Source organism: Bos javanicus, chromosome 18 (assembly GCF_032452875.1).
Source record: "Bos javanicus breed banteng chromosome 18, ARS-OSU_banteng_1.0, whole genome shotgun sequence".
In the NCBI taxonomy this organism is placed as follows: Eukaryota; Metazoa; Chordata; class Mammalia; order Artiodactyla; family Bovidae; genus Bos; species Bos javanicus.
The window spans coordinates 7,904,894-7,926,248 of record NC_083885.1 but is presented as its reverse complement, the minus strand read 5'-3'; the positions used below and the strand labels follow the sequence as shown (position 1 = coordinate 7,926,248).

Below are 21,355 nucleotides of genomic sequence, written 5' to 3'. Positions count from 1 at the left end.
CTTGAGAAAGAAGCAGAACCCCTGAACTGAAAGCTAAGGCGAGCAGAAAGTTTTTACAATGAGCAGAGTTTGTCTTTGATATTGAGTAGAATAGTATGGAATATTACTAACTGAAATTCTTGCAAATTAAAAAAACAAGGTAGTGATGAATTTTAAGTGCATGGGTGCCGTGAAATTGAATCTCATGGAAATTCAGATAAATTCTATTCTTACATTTTTTAATGCTCTCTGAAGAATTTTCTTGAATGAACTTTTGAATTGTTCCATATCAAAAAGATCAATGTCGTCACCTGTCAAAGTGAAAAGAAAAATCAAGAAAAATCAGGGGAGCTACACTGTCTTCAATACATTTGCAAAGACCCTGAAGGTAAGAACAATAATGATCGAATCACACAAACACTGCCAGTATCTCTGACTCAGCATCACCAAATAGAGTTCTCACTTTTCTATACATGAGTAATAATCACTTCATTTGGAAAGAAGAGACTTAAGAGGAATATGCTGCTGTTCCTTTTTAAATTGCCCAAATATCAAATACAAGTGTTTGGTTTAAAATGAGAAACATCACCTGGTGCTTTACTCATCTGAAAAACATCCCAAATTTTCTGGTGCCGATGAAACTGAGTATCTGAGGGAAGAAGAAACAGCTTATTACTGCATGTCAGAAAACTTTCAAGCAACGGGCTTATAAGTACATATTTTTAATAATGTGAAAGTGGAGAAAATAACAATAATTTACAAATTAAGTTATGCAGATTTTTCTTTGAAATATAAATTTTCAATGGGTTAAATTTACTCCAATAAAATAAGTTATAATGAATTACTCAACACAGTAGAGATTTAGCCTTTATTCTTAGACAATTTATTCTGTCCATACAGGTCTACTCCACAGAGTGCTGCATCTCTCCAGCAAGCCAGCGATGACATGTTCCCGGCACTGGTGTTTCCATCGACTTTGCTTATTTTGCGCTCTTCTCCTAGCTCCTTAGGCACCTCATTATGGTCTCTACTAAAATGCCACCATGCAAAAAGGCCTCCCTGAGCACTCTACCCAAATTGAAGCCCCCATCCCACTATGGTTTTTCCAGTAGTCATGTATGGATGTGAGAGCTGGACCATAAAGAAGGCTGAGCACCACAGAATTGATGCTTTCGAACTGTGCTGCTGGAGGAGACTCTGGAGAGTCCCTTGGACTTCAAGAGATCAAACCAGTCAATCCTAAAGGAAATCAACCCTGAATACTCATTGGAAGGACTGATGCTTTAGCTGGAGCTCTAATATTTTGGCCACCTGATGCGAACAGTCAACTCATTAGAAAAGACCCTGATGCTGGGAAAGATGGAAGGCAGGAAGAGAAGGGGACGACAGAAGATGAGATGGTTGGATGGCATCACCGACTCAACGGAAGTGAGTTTGAGCAAGCTCTGGGAGATGGTGAAGCACAGGGAAGCCGGGTGTGCTGCAGTTCATGGGGTCACAAAGAGTCGGACGTGACTTAGCAACGGAACAACAATAACAACATTCTGCCCTGCTCTAGTTTCCTTCTTGGCACTTATCACTACCTGACATTACAGCATATATTTAGATGTTCATTTGTACACTTGCTTGTACACATGGGATACTGGACTTAGTCTTGTTCATACTGGACTTAGTCTTGTTCATCTTATTCCCAGTGTCTAGCCACTGCTGCTGCTGCTGCTAAGTCACTTCAGTCGTGTCCAACTCTGTGTGACCCCATAGACGGCAGCCCACCAGGCTCCCCGTCCCTGGGATTCTCCAGGCAAGAACACTGGAGTGGGTTGCCATTTCCTTCTCCAATGCATGAAAGTGAAAAGTGAAAAATGAAAGGGAAGTGGCTCAGTCGTCTCTGACTCTTCATGACCGCATGGACTGCGGTCTACCAGGCTCCTCTGTCCATGGGATTTTCCAGGCAAGAGTACTGGCTGGCATCAAATATATGTACTTGATGACTGACTGAATGAATGGATGAATGTATGATACAGAAGGCACCCTTTAGGAGTTACAAAGTTAAGGGTATCTTGGATTAAAAATGGATCCAGTAAGTTACTGAGCTCAGTCCTAGCACATCATCATCCTGGCCTTACTCCGTCCCTGTGCTGACCCCCATCTGCATCCGTGTCTTTGGACCTAGGACCAAGGTGCTCTGCACCCCAAAAAGAGGGACTGTGGGCTCCAACACTCAAGGACGCCAACCTGCTGTGCCTTTGAACTATTATTTTTCTTGCCCTGTGTCTTTTTTTTTTTTCTTTTTTGGTGCCTTAGTGTTCTCTCCCTATCCAGTCTGTTTATGGTGATGGCCTGAGAAATCTTCATGATCTAGTTTTGTCTAAAACAGGTGTAATCAGGTACAATGTGATGTCTGCCCTTAAAGACAGCATCCAAAGGGTTTTGTTTCTTTCTAGTATATTCTTCCTTGGTTCTGTGTTTCAGAATTCAGATGGCCTGCTAAATGATCTCTGAATAAGGTTGTTATATTAATAATGGAGATGAATCATTTTTTGTTGATAATGATTCTTTTAAACACCATGCAGAAGTTCATGATAAATGGCAAAGAATTAAGTACAAATGCTGACATTTCCTTGAATAGTACATATCTGAGACTAACCCATGATCTTTGTGACAAGCTTGGTCCACTTCTAGTGTCCACTGTCTTAGTCAGGGGTCCACTTTCTTTCTAGTGGCACATGCAGACCCCGGAGCCGTGCCTGCCTCTCTCACTCAGTACCCCCTTGACCACACCACGTGCAAGTCCAGTCAGTTTTATCCTTACAAGCGGCACTGTAATTATAACAAATTCTCAGAAATATATTTTCAAATTCTGTTAGCAATAATACAAAGCCTAGCAAATATTTACTATGTGCCAATTATTGTGATAAGAACTTTTCAAGTCTTATCTTACTTAACCCTCACAACAATCCTGTGAAATACAGGTTGTTATTATGTCCATTTGATTTAGGAAAAGTCTGAAGCTTAGAAAAAGGTGACATGACTTGGCAAAGGACACAGACTGGTAAGTGACAGAGCTGAAATATGAAACCAGGTCAGCTTCACTTTAAAATCTGAGCCATCACATACAAAACTGCCTCTCTGATGAAACTGGACTGGTTAAGTGTAAATACAAATCACCAAGACTTACAAATGATGTCTAAATGGGCTGCGTCATTGAGACTCGCACGGTTCTCCTGAAAGAGATTATAATAATACTTTTAGTAATTATGGTGACAGGTTTGGTTCCACTCCATCTACAGCACATTTTAGGGTTGCTAAGGACAAACTACGAGGGCCCTCTCCATACTGTACTGACAACGTGTCTCCCAACTATGCTCTTCTGTTAAGTAACAAATATGGCTTCCGATTCATGTCCCAGTACGGGCTCTCACAACTGTTCTCCCACCATCTACTCTTCATTGATCACTTTTAACTTTCTGTTTGGTTTTTTCAATCAATGGTATCCTTCCACACCTCCTCTATACCAGCATTTCTCAACCAGGCTTGAGTGACATTTTGAGTCAGATACATCTGTCTTGTGGAAGCTGTCCTAGAATGTAAAGGAACATTCCTGGCCTCTATCCCCTGGAAGCCAGCAGCGCCCACTCCCAGTTTTAACAACCAGAAACATCTCCAGATGTCATGTCTTCTGGGAGCAAAACCATCTCAACTGAGAACTACTACTCTATACATACACATTTGTATGTTCACATAGTATATAGTTTCTTTTAATGTTATACATAAAGATCTAGTTTATTCTTTTTAATGATCGAAGAATATTTTGTTAAGTGGATGCAACATTTTTTATCTCATCTCCTAAGTATAGTTAGTTCCAATTTTTTGTGTGTAAATAATGCTAGTTAACATCTTTATTTATATGTAACCATTTATATATAACTAGATATATAAATGTTTATCAATTATAATATCATATATACCTCCTTATTTTTTATGTTTTCTATATATTTAAATATCCAGAAGTGGAACTGCTGGGTCATAAAGTATATTTATTTAAAAATGAATGAGGGAAGGGTATACTGGGTATATAAGGGTATAGTAAAATTCTTTGTACTATACTTGCAACTTTTCTGAAAGCCTGAAATCACTTTAAAATAAAAAGCAAATAAGTAAATAAATACATGTGAAAGAGAGTGTCTCTTTCTGCATAACTTGATCAACATATTTGAGTATTATCTTTTCATCTTTGACAATCTGATAGTTTAAAAAAAGAATACTGCTCATTATTTTAACTTCTTTGTTTCTTCTTCCTTGGTATTCACTTTTCTTCTTCTCACTAGTTTGTAAGCATTCTTTGTAAGTTGAAAAATCCAATTAAAAATTAGCACCTTTTCCACTATAGTGGGACAGAGCCCTCCTCAGTCACAGCCTAGAGCTACGTAAATCTCTTTTGGACTAAGGAAAGGAAAGAGAGAGGAAAACCAAAGGGTAGCGTGATATTCAAGGTTAATCACTTTGAACACTGTTACCTCACAAAGCAGAACCAAGTCCTGAACAATAGATTCCTTTCTCTGCCGAAAGTTTACGGTCTGCAGTTGATTTTCAGACAAAAAATTCCAGGTTTTTAGGATTGTCATCATTTCAGTCATTGGGATTTTCAAGATGGTCCTCCTGAAAAACTCAGCAAGAGTTTCATCCATCTCTTTGGCACTTTAATAAAAATAAAAACAGTACAACAAAGTATTAAGCAAACACAAAAGTACAAGTTAGTGAATTTTCAGCATCATAATTTTAGCCAGAATTATGATTTGTATGTCAAACACCCAAATTTTTCAGCCATTCTGCAGAGTATTTCAACAAGAGGATTTTCTCTTAAGTGTACATTTAAACATGTTTTAAGGCTTTTAAAAATTAGTATTCTCTCTCCTTTCTTGGCTAGAGTATTTTGATCTTTTGATAGCAATAGTGAGTGAATCATTCACTCATTTACTTATTCATGTATCAAATTACTAAGCACCCATGAGTGCCAGGCACTTTTTTAGGCACAGGGGATAGAGCTTTAACCAAAAATGACAAAAATTCCTGCCAGTAGGAAGTGTCCTTCCTAGCTGGGAGAGACAGGTAACAGGAAAATCACAAAAAATGTTAAAACTGGTAAGCGCTGAGGAGAAAAGGGAGCAATGTTAGGAAGCTAGTAGCAGTGAATATGGAGCAGGCTGGGAATGGGTGGGGGAAGAGGGGAATGGAGAGCAGGCCTGAGAGAAGGTGGCATTCCAGCCAATTCTTGGGGGAGGAAGAGTGAGCCATGTGGCTGGTTGTTGGAGGAGCTCTCCAGGCAGACGGAACAGTAAGCACAAAAGCCTTGCAGCCATCAAGGGGAGAAGGAGGCCTCCAGACAGGCCAGAGAGGAGAGTGAAAAGGCACAGAGGAGGAGGTGAGGAGGGCCGTGTTTATGACAAGAAGCAGAAGTCAGTCTGTCAATCTCATGCGCTTCCACCAAGACTACAGGATACACAAGGACAAACAGAAGAGATTCCCCCAAAAGGATCGTGGCTATGAATTATTTCTACCATTTAAATGTTTGTTGAATGGCATATGATTATATTATATGATTATATATGATTAAGCTCCACAATGGCACCCCACTCCAGTACTCTTGCCTGGAAAATCCCATGGACGGAGGAGCCTGGTGGGCTGCAGTCCATGGGGCCGCTGGTGTCAGACACGACTGAGCGACTTCTCTTTGACTTTTCACTTTCATGCATTGGAGAAGGAAATGGCAACCCACTCCAGTGTTCTTGCCAGGAGAATCCCAGGGATGGGGAAGCCTGGTGGGCTGCCGTCTATGGGGTCGCACAGAGTCGGACACGACTGAAGCGACTTAGCAGCAGCGGCAGCAGGGCAGGAACTATGTTTGTCTTATTCACACCTGCCTTCCTAGGATCTAGAACAATTTCAGCCCAAGAACTGTCTTAGTGGAAATACTTGTTGAATAGGAAGCCCCAAAGTATTAGATACTCTCCCTAAGAAGCCGTGCCTGAGGAGATAAACAACCTGGGAAGGATTGGCCAGTGACAATATCAAACCAACGTCCCCCATCAAAAACACTGGAGGTGGGGGTGGTTGTCAAAACGCAGACTCCTGGGCCCAATGATTTAAACTAGGGGAGGGGAATGCTGGGGAAGTGCTTGAGATTTCTGCATTTTTACAATTAGAGTCTTAATTCTGGCTAAAGTATGGGAATGTCATTCTAAAGAATTCTGGTAGAAAGAGGGAATGGAGGGAATGCAACCTCATCAATAAAACTGGAAACCCTTGAATAAACTCTTCTGATTCCCTGTGATTATCCAACTTCTCTCTATTTCGCTGCGCGTGGCACAGTGTCTGGCATATAGTACGTACACGAGATACAACAGCTGAATGAAAGCATGACCAAAAAGGTCCCTGTAAATATACACCGCCGAAGAGCTGCCACAAGGAGCACGAGTAATGCGAGACTAAAAAGGACGGACGCCAAGGTTATCCTAAAATCGAAACACCAAATTCTGAAGGAAGCAGCAACCGAAGACTGTTTAGCCCTTGACAGCTCTGGGCGGCGCGAGCGCGACGCAGGCCCTACGTAAGACCCCGCCCCACCAGGGCGGATGTGACGTCACGACCCAGCGTCTCCGCCCTCTTCGCCTAAGCCTCAACTGAAGTTCCCCGCCTCAGGCCCGAGACCAAGGACCAGTCCCTCACCTTGGGACCCGTGGCAGTCACAAGAGAGTCGCCTCAGAGTCGTGGGACGTGGCTTCTTCTAGGCTCCCGCCACATCCCGCCGGATCCCACGCCGCCGGGTTCTCGTACCCACATCGCCGGCCGGCTCTCCCTCATCGACTGTTCCCGCCCGCTGCACCTTCAAAACCACCAATTGCAGGTCCCGCCGTCCTGGAGCCCCGCCCACCGGGGGGCGCCAACTCTGGACTGTACCCTCGGCACAGGGGACCGCGTGAGGAGAGCGACAGAAGTGAAACGCGCCGAGCCCCCCGCCTCACTCTTCTCAGCAGAGAATATTTTTTGAGTGCCTTAATCCCAGCCACAAAATCTGGCTTGTCGGTTCCCCTTCAAGTTTAGGCTCTGCGGCGCCTCGGCGGACTTGCTCTCCCTCCCCTCACAGCGCCTGAAAATGGGCCCGTCCAGGCAAGGCGGCGCAGGCGCCTGAGGTGGCGAGCGGCGGGGGCCGGCCAAGCGGTGTCAGCCGTGGAGGGCGCCGTGCCTTCGCCACCCGGAGCTGGCCCGGCTCCGGCGCCCAGACCGCGCGTTTGCAGGCGCAGCGTCTTCGCCGGGGAATACCGCTTCCACTTTCCGGGTGTGGCCGCGAGTCGGGTGAGTCCCGGGGGTCCGGGCCGTTCGGAGGCGCGCTCTCTTCCTGGCCGCGTAGTGCGGGGAGGCCGCGGGACACCCACCGGCACCCCCCTGAGGTCCCTCAGGGTCGGCACCGCCGCACTGGGTTTCCCGGGGCGGGATAGGCTAAACTCAGTCCGGTTGCATCCTCTGAGGATGCGCTGGTAGTTGAGCGCAGGATTGGGGCAGACCTTCGCTTTCTGCCCCACAACTCTCGAGCTGGTGACCTTGGGCAGGCTCCTCCCTCCTCGGTTTCCTCGCCTGAGAAATGGGTGTAATCCAGCGCCTAGGCTGTGAGAAGCGCTTAACTACGTGTCCGACGCGGTGAGCGCTCCCTACGGTGTATGCTTGTTACTGCTCTTGGGGATCCAGGCGTTCAGGGTTTGCTTGTGGGAGCCTGTTAGGGCGCCTCTCAGCTGCAGTGAAATTTTCCACCAGTCCGTCCTGCGATGCGAGAATCCAGTAAGATCCTCATGTAGACTTTTCAAGGAAAGTGACAGGCAGATCCCTTTTATCGGGTTTAAAGATGACCGAGCTTGTTTCACGTAAGTAGTTTATGAAGAGTTAAGTAAATCCTAGTACTGATTTAAATGCATAAAGGAAGTGTGCAATGACAAAGGAATTCTGTTGTAAGACACTCGTTGTGTCTTCTTTCCTGTTCATACAGGCTGCTGCACATGTCGGGTTGATTTAAAACGACCCTCATTTCCCACCTTTTTTAAAAAAGAAAAACTATATTAAGGTCTGAATCAGTGCTCAAATCTGTGATGGTACTGCATTCAGGAAACATTTATTGGCCATATACTATGTGCATTTAGGAGAATATCTCTTCCCCTACTAGCCTGTGTGGTGTTTGATGGTTATGGACTAATTTTTTTTTTTTTTTTTGCTCTGAACTTCACGTGATTTGACAGAGGGCTCAGCACCAAGAAAGTGGTGATAAATCCTAGTTCAGGGAACGCTACAACTGGGCCCATGCCTTAAGAAATGACGTGAGGTTGCTCTCAGTAGCAGTAGGGGCATGGTCTGTACTTCGAGCACTTGTCTCCTAATCAGAAGCCTCTGTTTAGATTTGGTCATTTTGCAGCTGTGATAAGTAAAAGTGGGTGAGGAAGGTCGTCCCCTGCTATGTCTGCTACTTCTGCTCAATACAGTGAGGTGTGAAGTAGAGAGCTTTCTGAAATTAGACTTTTAAAAAATATATGTTTTAGAGAGCAGTTTTTTCCTGGAGAACAGATTCTTTAGGCTCTGAACAAGAGACTTTTCTGGCCTTGTTTTAAAATGACATTAGAAATTGTAACTGTAGTGTGAATTTCTTTCTGGTGAAGTCACACAATAGCAAAATGTCTCTAAAGAAAGCCTTAGTGGCATTAAAATATAGGGTTTCCCTCTTGCGATTATAGATCTGCTGAAGTGTGTTATTAGAATGTTTCCTCTCTTTTCTACACTAGTGTTCATATATTGCTTGTGCTGTCTTTTTTTTCTTCTAAAATTGTGCCACCTGGTGGTTGAAATCTATCATAGACTACTTGTTAGATTTTACCTCAGAGTCTTGGTAGAATAAGGTGAAGCAGTGAATAAAATAAAACTATAAATTTTGTTATCTTTAGCAAGAGCTCCCTATTGCTTAGACCCTCCCAGCTCACCCCCAAGTAAAAGTTACGATTGCTTTGCAGGGACCTATTAGACAGTTATAAAAATATCAGATGTCACAGATGAACATTTTTAAGAGTTCAGGCAGACTGTTTTGGTATCAATCTGTGCATACCTGAGGAAGTGGATGGGATTGGCATGGGGAGAGAGGAGTTGTAATTGTGAGAAGTAAACTGTTCTGATGGTTTCTGAATGCCAGTGTACAAATGGAACTGAAATTTTGTGTTTAACTAAATAATAACTGTTTGAATAGAGTTATCCCTCTCTTTCTCATTAGAACACCCTTACACTAAATCTTACCACAAATGAATGTTTCCTTCACTTTTTTTTTAATACAGTCTGTCTGTAATTATCTTGGTGCTACCTTTTGAAACTGTTTTCTGTATTCTTAGCAGTAACAAGTGTTTATCCTTTGAGTGCAAATTTTATTTTGCGAAATGGCTTAAATTTAATTGTGAACTTAGATTTGAGAAAAAAACTTAAGGGTGCAATGTAAGAATATACTCTGTGACATCCTTACTTAGTCAGTCTCTTGGGCACAGGAGGCCAGATAAATGAGTTCACACAGCAGCTTGTTTCAATGTTGGACAGCTCCAGGAAAATGACATCTGCCCCTGTAACTTCCACTTTGATTTCCAGTCCTATCTTCGGACACATCTCAGAGTCAGTTCGGTTCAGCCTTTCCCATCAGGTGACAGAACACTTCAGATATACTAATGATACTACATTTGTCACACTTACTCTTGATATAGATCTAGAGCTAATTCTGTTTTATGGAAGAAGAGACTTATGTTTCAGATTAAGTAGCTAAAACGATATAACTTGTGAATAGCTGTGTCCACAGTTTTTACCTTCAGACCCACATCTTCTCCCTTCAAATCCATTACTTGTCCTACTTAACCTGGCTGTTCCTTTTATCTATTTTCTCTGTTGTGGGTTTCCCTTAGTTAGTAAATATTCCCAATTTCATGAATGGCTTCCTGTTTAAACCTAATATCAGAGCCATCTCCTTCCTGAGCATTCGTCCCAGGGATATTCAAATTGTCAGTGTTCTGGACATGGCTGATCAGGACAAGCACAATACTTTTCTTTTTCTTGATGTAGACAGATACTCTTGTTTCTAGTAATACAGGATAGTATTAAATTGACTTCTTTGAACCTCAGCCTGCAATTAGTCCCTGTTGAACTTGTAGCTAATCAGAGGTTCTTTGGGGAGTAGTTTTTTCTATCTGAATTTATTTCATTCACAAACTGCTGGGAAGGCATATCTTTCTTATTTTGAAAGTGGGAGAAATCTGTCACAGTGAGAGATTACATTGGGTAGTAACTCTGTTATTTACTGTGTGACCTGGGGCTTAGTTTTGCTATGAAAATATGAGTAACACATATTTTGACCTACAAAAAAGCAATTTCTTATGGTTTAACTGAATTTAAAAAGGTACCTGCTTCCTACAGTTATTGGAAGAATTATAAGACTTGTGCCTGCACATGGTAAGTATTCAACAAATTATTTCTATTGTAATAATATATTGTTATGGCTTTGAACAAATTTTGAAAATAAGAATATGGAATATATATTTGACTTTTGTTCATTTCATAAAATGTTACTTGAGTTATAATAGTGTTATTAGAATAGGCTGTTAAAGATGACTACTGAAAGGTGTCAGCACTCATTTAAATGTGCTCTAAGAACAATGTTATTATTTTATAGTTATACTTTGTATATTATACCCAGGAGTACCCCAGTACATATGCGTATGCACCAACAGTTAGCCGAAGCTGGTGGATGGAAGGAAGGGGGAGGAAGAGAATATCTAACTAAAAAATGGGGTAGAGGCAAGAGGGGAATGATTGATAAAACGAGGAATTTGTTAGGTAAGGGATAAGATAAGTGTTTAGAGCTTTAAGTTAAATAGTAGCTTTCACTAAGAACAAGAAAAGGAAACTCCTATATATGAAACCATTTTCTTATTTGGTATAATCATCTAGGATAAGTAGGTAGAAGGGAAGGTAAGTAGGTAGAAGTACACCATGGCTGTGTGTAGAGTAGCATACATATTTGAAGTAAACTTTTAAGGAAGGAAAGAAAAACATGTACCACGGTATATATTTTTGCTTATACACAATGTGCATATGTGTGTTTTTCTCAGTACCCAAGTGTTTTCTTAAGTATTTACTTTGCCAATTAGAGAGGGCTTTTCAGTACCTCAGAAGTTTGTTTCTGAACTGTAAAAACACACATTTGAGGGCTGGTTCATAGATATATGCAAAAATATTTTGTTAAATATACTTACAAAATAAAATTATTAAAGACATTTTCTAGATGACTAAAACCAGTGTACGTCTTCTTCAGAAAAAATAAGCAAGGCAGAAGCCAGATAACCTTTACTATATATAAGTGTAGGTGTATAATATTGGTATAATATTAGATGACTTACATTGCTGTACTGTACGAGACCTCTTTTTTCTGAGGCAGAATTTTTATATCATTTAAAAAGATTGTAGTCAGTGACAGGCAAACAAAACTTGAACTTGGCTGCGTTTTCAGTTTCCATTTCAAATACTCAAGTGTTTTCACTTGGCACAATGGCCTGATTTGTGATCTTTAGCTGTGGTATGTTTGTGTGTGTGGCAGGGGGTGGGGTTGAGGTTATTAGTCACTCAGTGGAACAGTGATTTGATACTTTTATAAGTTGAAATCTGAAGTAGTAGGTATAATTCTCTGCAATTATTTGTTTAGTCATTTTTAAGGATTTCGTTTGTCAGGAGTAGAACGTGGACAGGCTGTTTGAATTTCTTGAAACTTTTTTCACAGCTTTATTAAGGCATAATTTACATACTGTAAAATTTGCCCATTCTAAGTGAATTAAGTGATTTTAGTAAACTTATACAATTATGCAATCATTACCACAATCCTATTTTAGAACATTTTTGTCACCCAAAGTTTTCTTTTTGCCATTTGCAGATTAATCCTCACTCTCACCTTTGGACCTCCACATTGATCAGCTTTTGCCTCAAAAAATTTGCCTTTTCTAGACATTGCATGTAAATAGAATCATACAGTACTGTCTTTTGAGTCTGCTTTATTTCATTTAGCTTAGTGCTTTTGAGATTCCTCCATGTTGGCACATGTATAAGTTTATTCCTTTTTAGTGCTAAATAGTGTCCCATTGAATAAATACACAAATTGGTTTATCCAGTACTTGGTTGTTAAACATTTGGATTGTTTCCAGTATTGACTACTATGAATAATGCTATGACCATTCATATATAAATCTTTGTGGGGATATATGCTTTCATTTCTCTTGGGTGTGTTCTTAAGAGAGAAATTTCTAGGTCATATGTTAAGTTTGTGTTTAACTTAAGAAACTACTAAATAGTTTTCTAAAGTGTCCGTACTACTTAACCTTCCCAGTAGCGTTGTATGAGATCCCTTTCCACCACATTGTAAGCAGTGCTTGCTATTGTCTCATTTTTTGATTATAGCTATTCTGGTGGATGTATAGTAGTGTCTCATTGTGGTTTAAATTTCTGTTTCCCTAGTGACTAGTGATGTTCAGCATCTTTTCATGTGCTTAATTAACCATTCCTATATCCTCTTCGGTGAAATATCTATTTAAATCTTTTGCTTATTTTGGGGGTATATTTTAAACACTGGATTGTTCATAAACTTTCTTTATATGTGTTAGGTGCAAATCCTTTGTCATATATGATTTGCAAATATTTTCCTTTAGTGTGTAGCTTGTAGAGGAGCTACACACTTTTATTTTTTAGAGCAGTTTTAGGAGTTTTATTTTTTAGCTATTTTTTAGAGCTAGTTTCATAGCAAATTTGAGCAGGAAGTACAGAGAGACCCCCTAGGCCCCCTCTGCCCACACACACCCTGCCTCTCTCCCACAGTCAATATCCTCTAAGAGTGGTATGTTAATTACAATTTGATGAGCCCTGCATTGACATATCATCACCCAGAGGGTGACTTGTCTTTTCATTTTCTTAATTTTGAAAATGGAAAATTTTAATTTTGATAAGTTTTAACCAATTTATTCTTTTATGAATTTTAATGTATCTTTGCCCAACCTAATGGATTTCCCTGGTGGCTCAGATGGTAAAGCGTCTGCCTACAGTGTGGGAGACCTGGGTTTGATCCCTGGGTCGGGAATATCCTCTGGAGAAGGAAAGGGCAACCCACTCCAGTACTCTTGCCTGGAAGACCCCATGGACGGGGGAGCCTGGTAGGGTACAGGAGCCTGGTAGGGTACAGTCCATGGGCTTGCAAAGAGTCGGACGCAACTGAGCAACTTTATTTCACTCACTTTTGCTCAACCTACTGTCATGATTTCTCCTAGGTTTTCTTTCTTGGAACTTTTAAAAGACTAAAGTAGTTAATTGGTTCTTTCCTTTGGTAATCTCTTCTGGGTCATAAAGAATTGGTTTAAGAGAGAAATGGGTGAATAGAGAAATAGGTGAATGTAACTATAGCAAATACCTCAAAATAATATTTTATCTTAGACCTTGGATGCTAATTTTCTTTTTTGTGAATGAACCAATTAAACCTAATTTCAGGGATTTTTAGCTTCTTGTTTTCATTGTAATAATTACATTTTATGGATAGATCTGCTAAATTTGAAAAAAAAAAATCCACATCTGCTTCTTGTTTCTCTTCATGATTTAGATAGATTTTTCTCAGCCAGATGTTACTTAGGAAGAAAGCAGTCTATATTAATTCACACTAATGTGAGACTGACTAATGGCCCTTTAACCCTTATACATTTAAAAAGGATTAATAGGCCAGTTCTCTTCATTGGTAGGATTTTACCTGAATAAAATGGGTTGTAATCTATTTCAGGAGTATGGGAAAAATAATTGAAGTCAGGCTTGTTAACATAGGCAAGCTGTTTCTGGTTAAGCACCTATTTCGAGGATCGGGTCTCTTGAGTCTGCTTTTTTCTGAACCTGCATGTTCTCTAAATACTCCTGATAACCCACGGAATCTAAGTTGTTGGATAGGAAGGTGAGGCTCAGGTTTAATTTGCCTAAGGTCACCTTTCTTTTCTGATAAAGGTCACTGAAGTTTCTTACAGAAAATAATTTTAGGTTGCATTAACAAATACAGTCACACATATTCAAGACACTCTTGTATCCACAGGTTGCTCTGCTGTGTTCCATCTCCTCCTAAAGATGCATCCTGACTTATCTCCACACTTGCACACTGAAGAATGCAACGTCTTGATTAACTTGCTTAAGGAATGTCACAAAAATGTAAGAGTTCAGAAAATAACCCTGAAACAACAATGAAACCTAGATACAATACACTAATGTAAAACGTTATCTCCATTAATAGAAGGAAATGATAATTCTTAGTTATGGGTCTTAGCTTAGTGAAGATTAGCAGTTGATGCTTGTGATTTGTTTTTAGAAACTACTTCCTTTTTATGATGAGTAGAAATCAAGCCTGGTAGTTTTATTAGGGAGCTTCTGAAGTGATACATAGTAGTTACAGTCTATCTTCCTTGACATCTATCATTATGTGCTTAAAGGAAGTTGAAACATTTTTTACAATTACCTGTTAACTAGATTTAAATTATGACTGGCCTCATTTAGCAGGTTTACTTAATGGTTGCTGTGTACTTAGTCACTGAGTCCTGTCCGATTCTTTGTGACCCCATGGACTGTAGCCAGCCAGCCTACCCTGCCCATGGGGATTCTCCAGGCAAGAATACTGGAGTAGGTTGCCATGCCCTCCTGGTTAGTGGAATGGAAATAAAATTCCATTTTTAAAACCAAAATAGAAAATAAGCCCATTTTTGCAATGCATTAAATTTGATGCTTTCACAGATGTCAAAGTTTTTTTTTTTTTTTAATATATTTGGTGTATGAGACAGTTATAAGAAGCATTTGTGTTTTTCTTTAACTTTGCATGATGCATTATTTCCTTCATGTTCTTCATAAACTGTAGATATATCAGATTCTTATTTAAATGAGTAAAATTTTAAGACTAAAAGTGAGGTAGTAAGGAATGTTGATGACCTGTGAAGTCTGATATTTATATTGTTTCAAAGAATGTTGTTGATGACAATACACTTTCAACAAACTATTTCCGCCATACATCTAGATTAAGAATTGATATTGTAAGTCTTTTTAACTTTAGCCATTCTGTGGATGTGTAATAATATATTATTTGGTTTTAAATTGTGTTTCCCTCGGGCTGATGACTTTAGGCATCTTTTCATGTACTTATTGGCCATTAACATAATGTCTTTTGCCCATATTTAAAAATGGGGTGTTTGTCTTGTTATTGAGTTGTAAGAATTCTTTTTATCATTCAGCATACAAAGTGTGTTGTGAATATTTTCTCCCAGTCTGTGGCGTCCTTTTTTATTTTCTTAAAGATGTGTTACAAAGAGCTTATAAGTAATAGTTTACTAGGTTTTTCATTCATTGTTTATGTTTTTTTTTTTTTGTTCTAGGGATCTTTGTCAATTTCCTGGTCACAAAGAGTTCTCTCCTATTTTTTTCTTCTGGAAATTTTATAGTTTTAGTTTTTTAAATTTAGGTCTGTGATTCAAATTAATTTTTGTGTATGTTGTGAGGTATGAGTCAAGGTTTATTTCTCTCCCTCTGGATACCCAGTTATTCCAGCACCACTTGTTGGAGAGCTTTCTTTCCCCACTAAATTACCTTGGTGCTTTTGTCAAAAGTCAATTGCCCATATGTGAATGGGCCTATTTCTGGGCTCTCTAGTCTGTTCCACTGATTTATATGTTTATTCTTAACACAGTTGATTTTGACATTATCTTACTGGGGCCACCTGATCCCATGACTGTTTTGTCCTCTTCTCTGTCTTAATTCACTTGCACTGCATGTAGACCGATCTCTCAGTCCTAAGTTTAATCATTGTTCCCCTTTAATGGCTCCCTTTGCCTGTAGAATAAATTCTACATTTCTTTGTATTTTGAGGCCTTCATGTACTGGCCCCTACTTACACTTGGGCTTGACCACCCTCCTGCCCCGCATCCTTCCTGCTCACTCTGTCTGCAGTGGTACTGGAGCATGTTTCTGTCTTCTAGGCTTTTTTACTTGTTTTTTCCCTTTGCTTAACTTAAAGGTTTTCTCACTGTCTCCACTTCTCACTTGCTTGATAAGGTTTTGTCATCCTCCAGGCTTTATTCTGCTTAATTTGTCATTTCCTCTTCCTTTTCTTTCTTGGCCTGGATTCCCTTGATATAATTACTCTATATTTCAGTAATACTTTATGTATTATTTCCAACTTTATGGCAGTTACTCTCACACTTTTTAGTCTCAGAACTCCTTACATTCTTCAGAGTTATTGAGGACCCCAAAGAACTTTTGTTTATGTGGGCTGTATCTATCAATATTTGTTGAATTAGAAGTTAAAACTGAGAAGTTGAAAAATATTAATTTATTTTAAAATGACAATAATAAACCATTACACATTAATAGTTATTTTTCATAAAAAAAGACCTTATTTTCCAAAACAATAAAAGGGTGAAAAGAATGACATTGCTTTTACATTTTTGCAGTTCTTTTTAATGTTTGGTTTAATAGAATACAGCTGGATTCTCATATCTGCCACTTTGCTCAATCTGTGCTGATATTACAGGTTATGTAGCCTCTGGAAAAATCTACTGTACCCTTGTGAGAGAATGAAAGTGAACAAAACAAATAAGATCATCAGTTATTAGGAAGATGGATTTTACCTTCTGAAAAGGTTTTGAGTGGTCCTGGGACTGCACTTTGAGAGCTGCTGCTGTATGGTGATCACTTCATATTTTGTCTCTTCCTTCTGACTCTGAGCTATGAGAGTGGGGCCCAGGCCCACCATGCTCACTCTTGTGTCCCTAGTGGCTGGGACACTGTCCTCCAGACCCTGGTTGATTCACTTATCCAATCAGTAGCTCTGCCAGTTTGCTCTCTAGAAATAGACACCAGGCACTGGAGGCTCATGCCATGGGTATACAAGAGAGGTACAGTCCAAGAGCATTTCTTTTACTTTTCAACTTTTTATTTTATATTGGAATATAGCCGATTAACAATATTGTGATAGTTTCAGGTAGACAGCAAAGAGGCTCAGCCATACATATACATGTATCCATTTTCCTCCAAATTCATGGATATTTCTTTTATCAATGCCACTGGGGCATTTGTGGGTTTGTTTTTCATGTAACATCACAGAGTATTATTCTCATTTGGGCTTAATGTTGAGGGGAAAGTGAGAGTATAAATTAGCTTTTGTCTTGAATTTTTTTTTTAATTTTTTTGTTGTCTTGAATTTTTAAAATAAGATGTATGAATATGGGATGATATCAATAAATATAAAGTAAAATATGAAATATTGTGTTACATTCTAAAAATTTAATCCTGTCTATTGTTTCTGTTTGGCCAGAAGGTGTATGAAAAAGCATTGTCCCTTTGTATTGTCAAGGAGGTAATTTATGCACAGGAATTATTTATCCTGAAAAGGTCATTAGGTAATCACTAGGAAACCTTAAATCCTTGCCAGAAAAACTCTGATCATTTACTCAGTGTGGACAAGAAAAGTACATTTAAAGTGGTAAAGAAATAGGGAAAAAAGAAATAGCATGACTATTACTAATTATGTGTTGTCTGGTTTCCATGAAAGCCTTAATTAGAAAGAAAAGGGAAAAAGTGCTTATTGTTACAAGTTCAGCATTTATGGCATGTCATTAAAGGAGATCACCATGCTCTCTGACCTGGCCTTGAAAATGGCGATGTGCAAACACACTAATGGCAAAGCAGAGCAGACTTTGAATATTAAGCATTGATTTCCTTTTATTGTGAATTAGTGACTTGTTTATATGGCCCATACAGGCTGTGTAATATTAGTGTTAATGTGTTTTTAATTTATTTTGATGACATAGAGGCAAATGAAAAATGGCTTTGGCACCAAGCGTTTCATAGGTAACTCTTCTATGGGACAGGAGTGTTTGCTCATGAAGGAAGTTACTGTCAATATGGCTACACTGCATTTGGACATCACTCTGTAATAGAGGATGGATAGCATGCCCCTAAAGAAAAGATATTAGGTAATAAAATGCTTTTCACTAGGGCATTATGAGGTTTTGGCAGGTTAATAAGCTTCTCTTTTATCAAAGAAAAGTCTTTTTTATTTTTCATTTCTACCTATAGAACATTTCTTCCTTTTTTGTAGGAATGCTAGGGTAAGCCCATTTATTTGTATATTTTGTACTTGTGGGTTAACTGTTTGATTAACTATTAGCCATTTGCTTATTGACAAGGTGACACATTAAATATTTCAATTCTGAGCCAGAGACCTTAGCATATTATGGGATGAAATATTTTACCCCTTTTCTTCCTTTTAGCACAGCATTCTGAAATTTTTTGGTCATTGCAATGATCTTGATCGGGAGATGAGAAAATGCTTGAAGAATGAGGTAAGGAAAACATTAAAGGATGGAAATGGTTGAGCAGTAGAAAAGACTATTTTGGAGCAATATTATTTATTACTACCATTATTAATTTTTTTTTTTTTTGGCAAGTTTTCATATAACACCAAAACTTGACTTTATAGGTATGTCTTCCCCTAAAGTCAAGAGGATAAATGAAAGCGTCTTCTGGGGACAATCTTTTGGAACACTGCTGATTTTTTTACATGCACATAAATGAAAGCAACTATCTTAAAATAATCACTGTAACTCCTCTGGATAAATTTTAAGGTTTGAGAAGTTGAATCTGTACAGCAGAAAGAATTGTTGATCAGCTTTTAGCTCTAGCAGGTAACTAAAACTCTCTGGGCCTCAATTTCCTTGTATAACATGAGGAGGCTAGATTTAGGCTCTTTCCAGCCTTAAAACTTGGAATTTCTTTATAATTATAGTATATACAGCCCATAGGGATCTAGTTTGACTTGTTTGGAAAGACTCATTTCCTGAACATAGCTTTAGGCTATGACTTGGACTTGGGCAAATAGCCAAAGTTTATTGTCTTTTTGTAGGTACCGCAGACTGAACAGAGTGCATTTTAAATCTTTGAAAAGAAATTTAATTCCATTTCTGTTTTATTCATCAGAAATTTTTTGTCCAGAACCTTTAAAAATATGTAACTATTAAAAATCTGCCTTCCAATTTTCATTTTCTGTACTTTTGAATTTTCTCCCCACATGAGCCACATATCAAAAGGTATTAGATATTTGAAGACATTCAGCATCTATCTTTAATCATTTTTTCCTGGTTTCTACTTTGGGGCTTTTTTCCTCCTTCCTTCCTGGAATCCCTTTACAGCATCTTTACTGTTTGAAGAACTTCCTGGAGTTCTGATAATTTTCTTCATGTGCACAAATGGGTATATGTTTTAAACTAATTTTTGAAACACTTTTTCTTTATATGTAAAGGGTATTTTGTATGGAAACTAAACCTAGGGCTGTCTTCCTTTTTTAATCAGATTATGGAAAAATAAGCCCATACTGTTTTATTTGGTATAGGTATTTATTTCTTACGTGCTTTCAGTTGTGTAAGATAGCCTTTTTCCTAAGTTTAGATTTTTTTATCCTCACAGTTTAGTGATTTTTGTCATTGGTTTGGTGATTATATCTTCATATGAAAATTTCCCACCCAGGTGGTCCTGAACTGTCAGGAACTATTTGGTAGAAGAATGTTGGTAGATCTAATCCTTTAAATTTTAAATTCTTATTTTGTCCCAGTTTGTTTTTGTATAAATTTCAGATTTTCTCCTTGACTACTTTCTAATCCTCTCTGTGGTTTTTATGTTGCTTCATTTCCTGATTTATAGATTGTTTTCTATCTGTTCTTTCATCCTCCAGTTCTCCAAACCTGTGCTCATTTATTTCCTCTCTGCTTTTAATGCTTCCCAGTTTCCCATTTACTGCTCCTAATGCTCCTACCATTTCCTTCATGTGTCATTTAAGTACTTCATTCTTTGAAGCTTTTAACTAGAAAAAGGATCTGGCCAGTTCTTTCTGACCCTCTCTTTGCTGCTGTGTTGCTGCTTTTGTCCTTTTTATTGAAATAATCACTAATACTACTTTTGCAGTGTCCTCTTTTGTTCCTGTTACTTGTTTGGTTTGGTTTCTGCGTTGTTTGGTGGCATTTTGTGAATAACATAATAGTCACCCTTTGTATCTTTTTTTTTTTTTTATTCAGGGGCCATCTTGACTCCTTTTGGAGATTTTATAACATATATTTTAATATAAGCTCTGTCTCAATTTGCTCTATGACTTATTTTATTGGCTACAAAATACTGTCTTCTGAAGACTTACCTTTAGAATCCTCTTTCCAAGCTGATTTTAGAGGCTTCCTATGATATGAAGAGAGATATCAAATATTCTTCTCAGAGCAGGTATCCCTCCATGTTCTAGAATTTTCTTCTTTAACCTTTTAAAGCAGTAAAATGCCCTTCTCCCCCTAGCAGTCTATGAGGAAAATTAATGTAGGACAGATAAAAGGAATGCTTTTGTTAAAGAGACCTGGTGCTTCATCTGTTATTTGAAGTGGCCCTTTGATGAGGAAAAAAAGAAGTTTGAAAATTGCTACTATTCTAGAAGATATGTTAGAACTCTTGAGTCAAAACTTTAGACTTAGAAAACTTCTTAAAGATTATCCAGCCCAACTCCTTATATTTGAGGTTAACTGGCCCAGAAAATCAAGTAAGTACCTCAAAGATGTGAATGTCAGGCTCAGGGGACGGGAGCTGGAGTTCCTGGTCAGTGCTCTGCCACTGATCTTTTGTTTTTTTGGCTTCTTTCTATACCTGATGACTGAAGGATTTTAATGTCCAGCTGTTTACACATACTCAGTTTTTTCAACTTGAATCTGCTTTTACTTTTTTCCCACTCTACCTAAGAACCCCTCTTGCACCTTTAAAATATATCTTTATTGGTGTATATATTCTAAGCTTAGTATGTAAATAGTAACATAATCTGCTGTCTCTTTTCTCTCCCCTTCCTTTTATTTTCTAGTACATGGAAAAGAGGAACAAGAGCAGGGAGCTTGGCAACGCAATGCGAAAGAGACTTTTTAATCCTCCAGAGGAATCTGAAAACTAGATCTTATTTTCACTGGATGCCTTGCCTGAGAGAAGACCCAAAGACTCTTGGTTGGTAACTGAAGGAATCCTGTTGCATTTGGTCTCTAAAATCTTTTGCATGGAAAGTGACCCATGAGAAATCAAGCCTTGGAGAAGTATGGAAACCCTGGATCTGGAATGTTTGTCGGGCAGAGCTGTTTGTACCCTCCCTCCTCTACCAACGCATCTGAGACTTCTGTTTCTTCCCTTTGCCTATGACCTGTTAACATTTGAGTACCTTAACCTTCAATAAAACTATTGATTCTGATCA

At 38.8% G+C, this 21,355-nt stretch overlaps 2 protein-coding genes across 3 annotated transcripts in view; one reads left to right on the top strand and one right to left on the bottom strand.

The window, feature by feature from the left end:
• CENPN (centromere protein N) overlaps positions 1-7,161 on the bottom strand; it is a 19,428-nt gene extending 12,267 nt beyond the window's left edge. The window contains exons 1-5 of one of the 2 annotated variants that reach the window (XM_061386834.1): positions 6,706-7,161; positions 4,497-4,677; positions 3,158-3,203; positions 569-628; positions 214-290 (exon numbers count right to left, since the gene is read on the bottom strand). In XM_061386834.1, coding sequence (XP_061242818.1) covers positions 214-290; positions 569-628; positions 3,158-3,203; positions 4,497-4,667 — 354 coding nt within the window. In that variant the 5' untranslated portion in view covers positions 4,668-4,677; positions 6,706-7,161. Of the gene's footprint in view, positions 1-213; positions 291-568; positions 629-3,157; positions 3,204-4,496; positions 4,678-6,369; positions 6,600-6,705 lie in introns of those variants that run through there. The other variant, XM_061386835.1, reaches the window with a different exon arrangement.
• On the top strand, positions 7,162-21,355 carry CMC2 (C-X9-C motif containing 2). The gene is made up of 4 exons (XM_061386838.1): positions 7,162-7,332; positions 14,150-14,262; positions 18,366-18,437; positions 20,978-21,355. The coding sequence occupies exons 2-4, from the start codon at positions 14,182-14,184 to the stop codon at positions 21,062-21,064; spliced, it is 240 nt and encodes a 79-aa protein (XP_061242822.1). The 5' UTR covers positions 7,162-7,332; positions 14,150-14,181; the 3' UTR covers positions 21,065-21,355.

Bases quoted from the DNA above. Each gene is read 5' to 3' on its own strand.
- CMC2 (XM_061386838.1), top strand. From the start codon at position 14,182: ATGCATCCTGACTTATCTCCACACTTGCACACTGAAGAATGCAACGTC. The intron at 14,263-18,365 runs GTAAGAGTTCAG...TCTTCCTTTTAG, and splicing joins TTAAGGAATGTCACAAAAAT to CACAGCATTCTGAAATTTTT. The intron at 18,438-20,977 runs GTAAGGAAAACA...TTTATTTTCTAG, and splicing joins GAAAATGCTTGAAGAATGAG to TACATGGAAAAGAGGAACAA.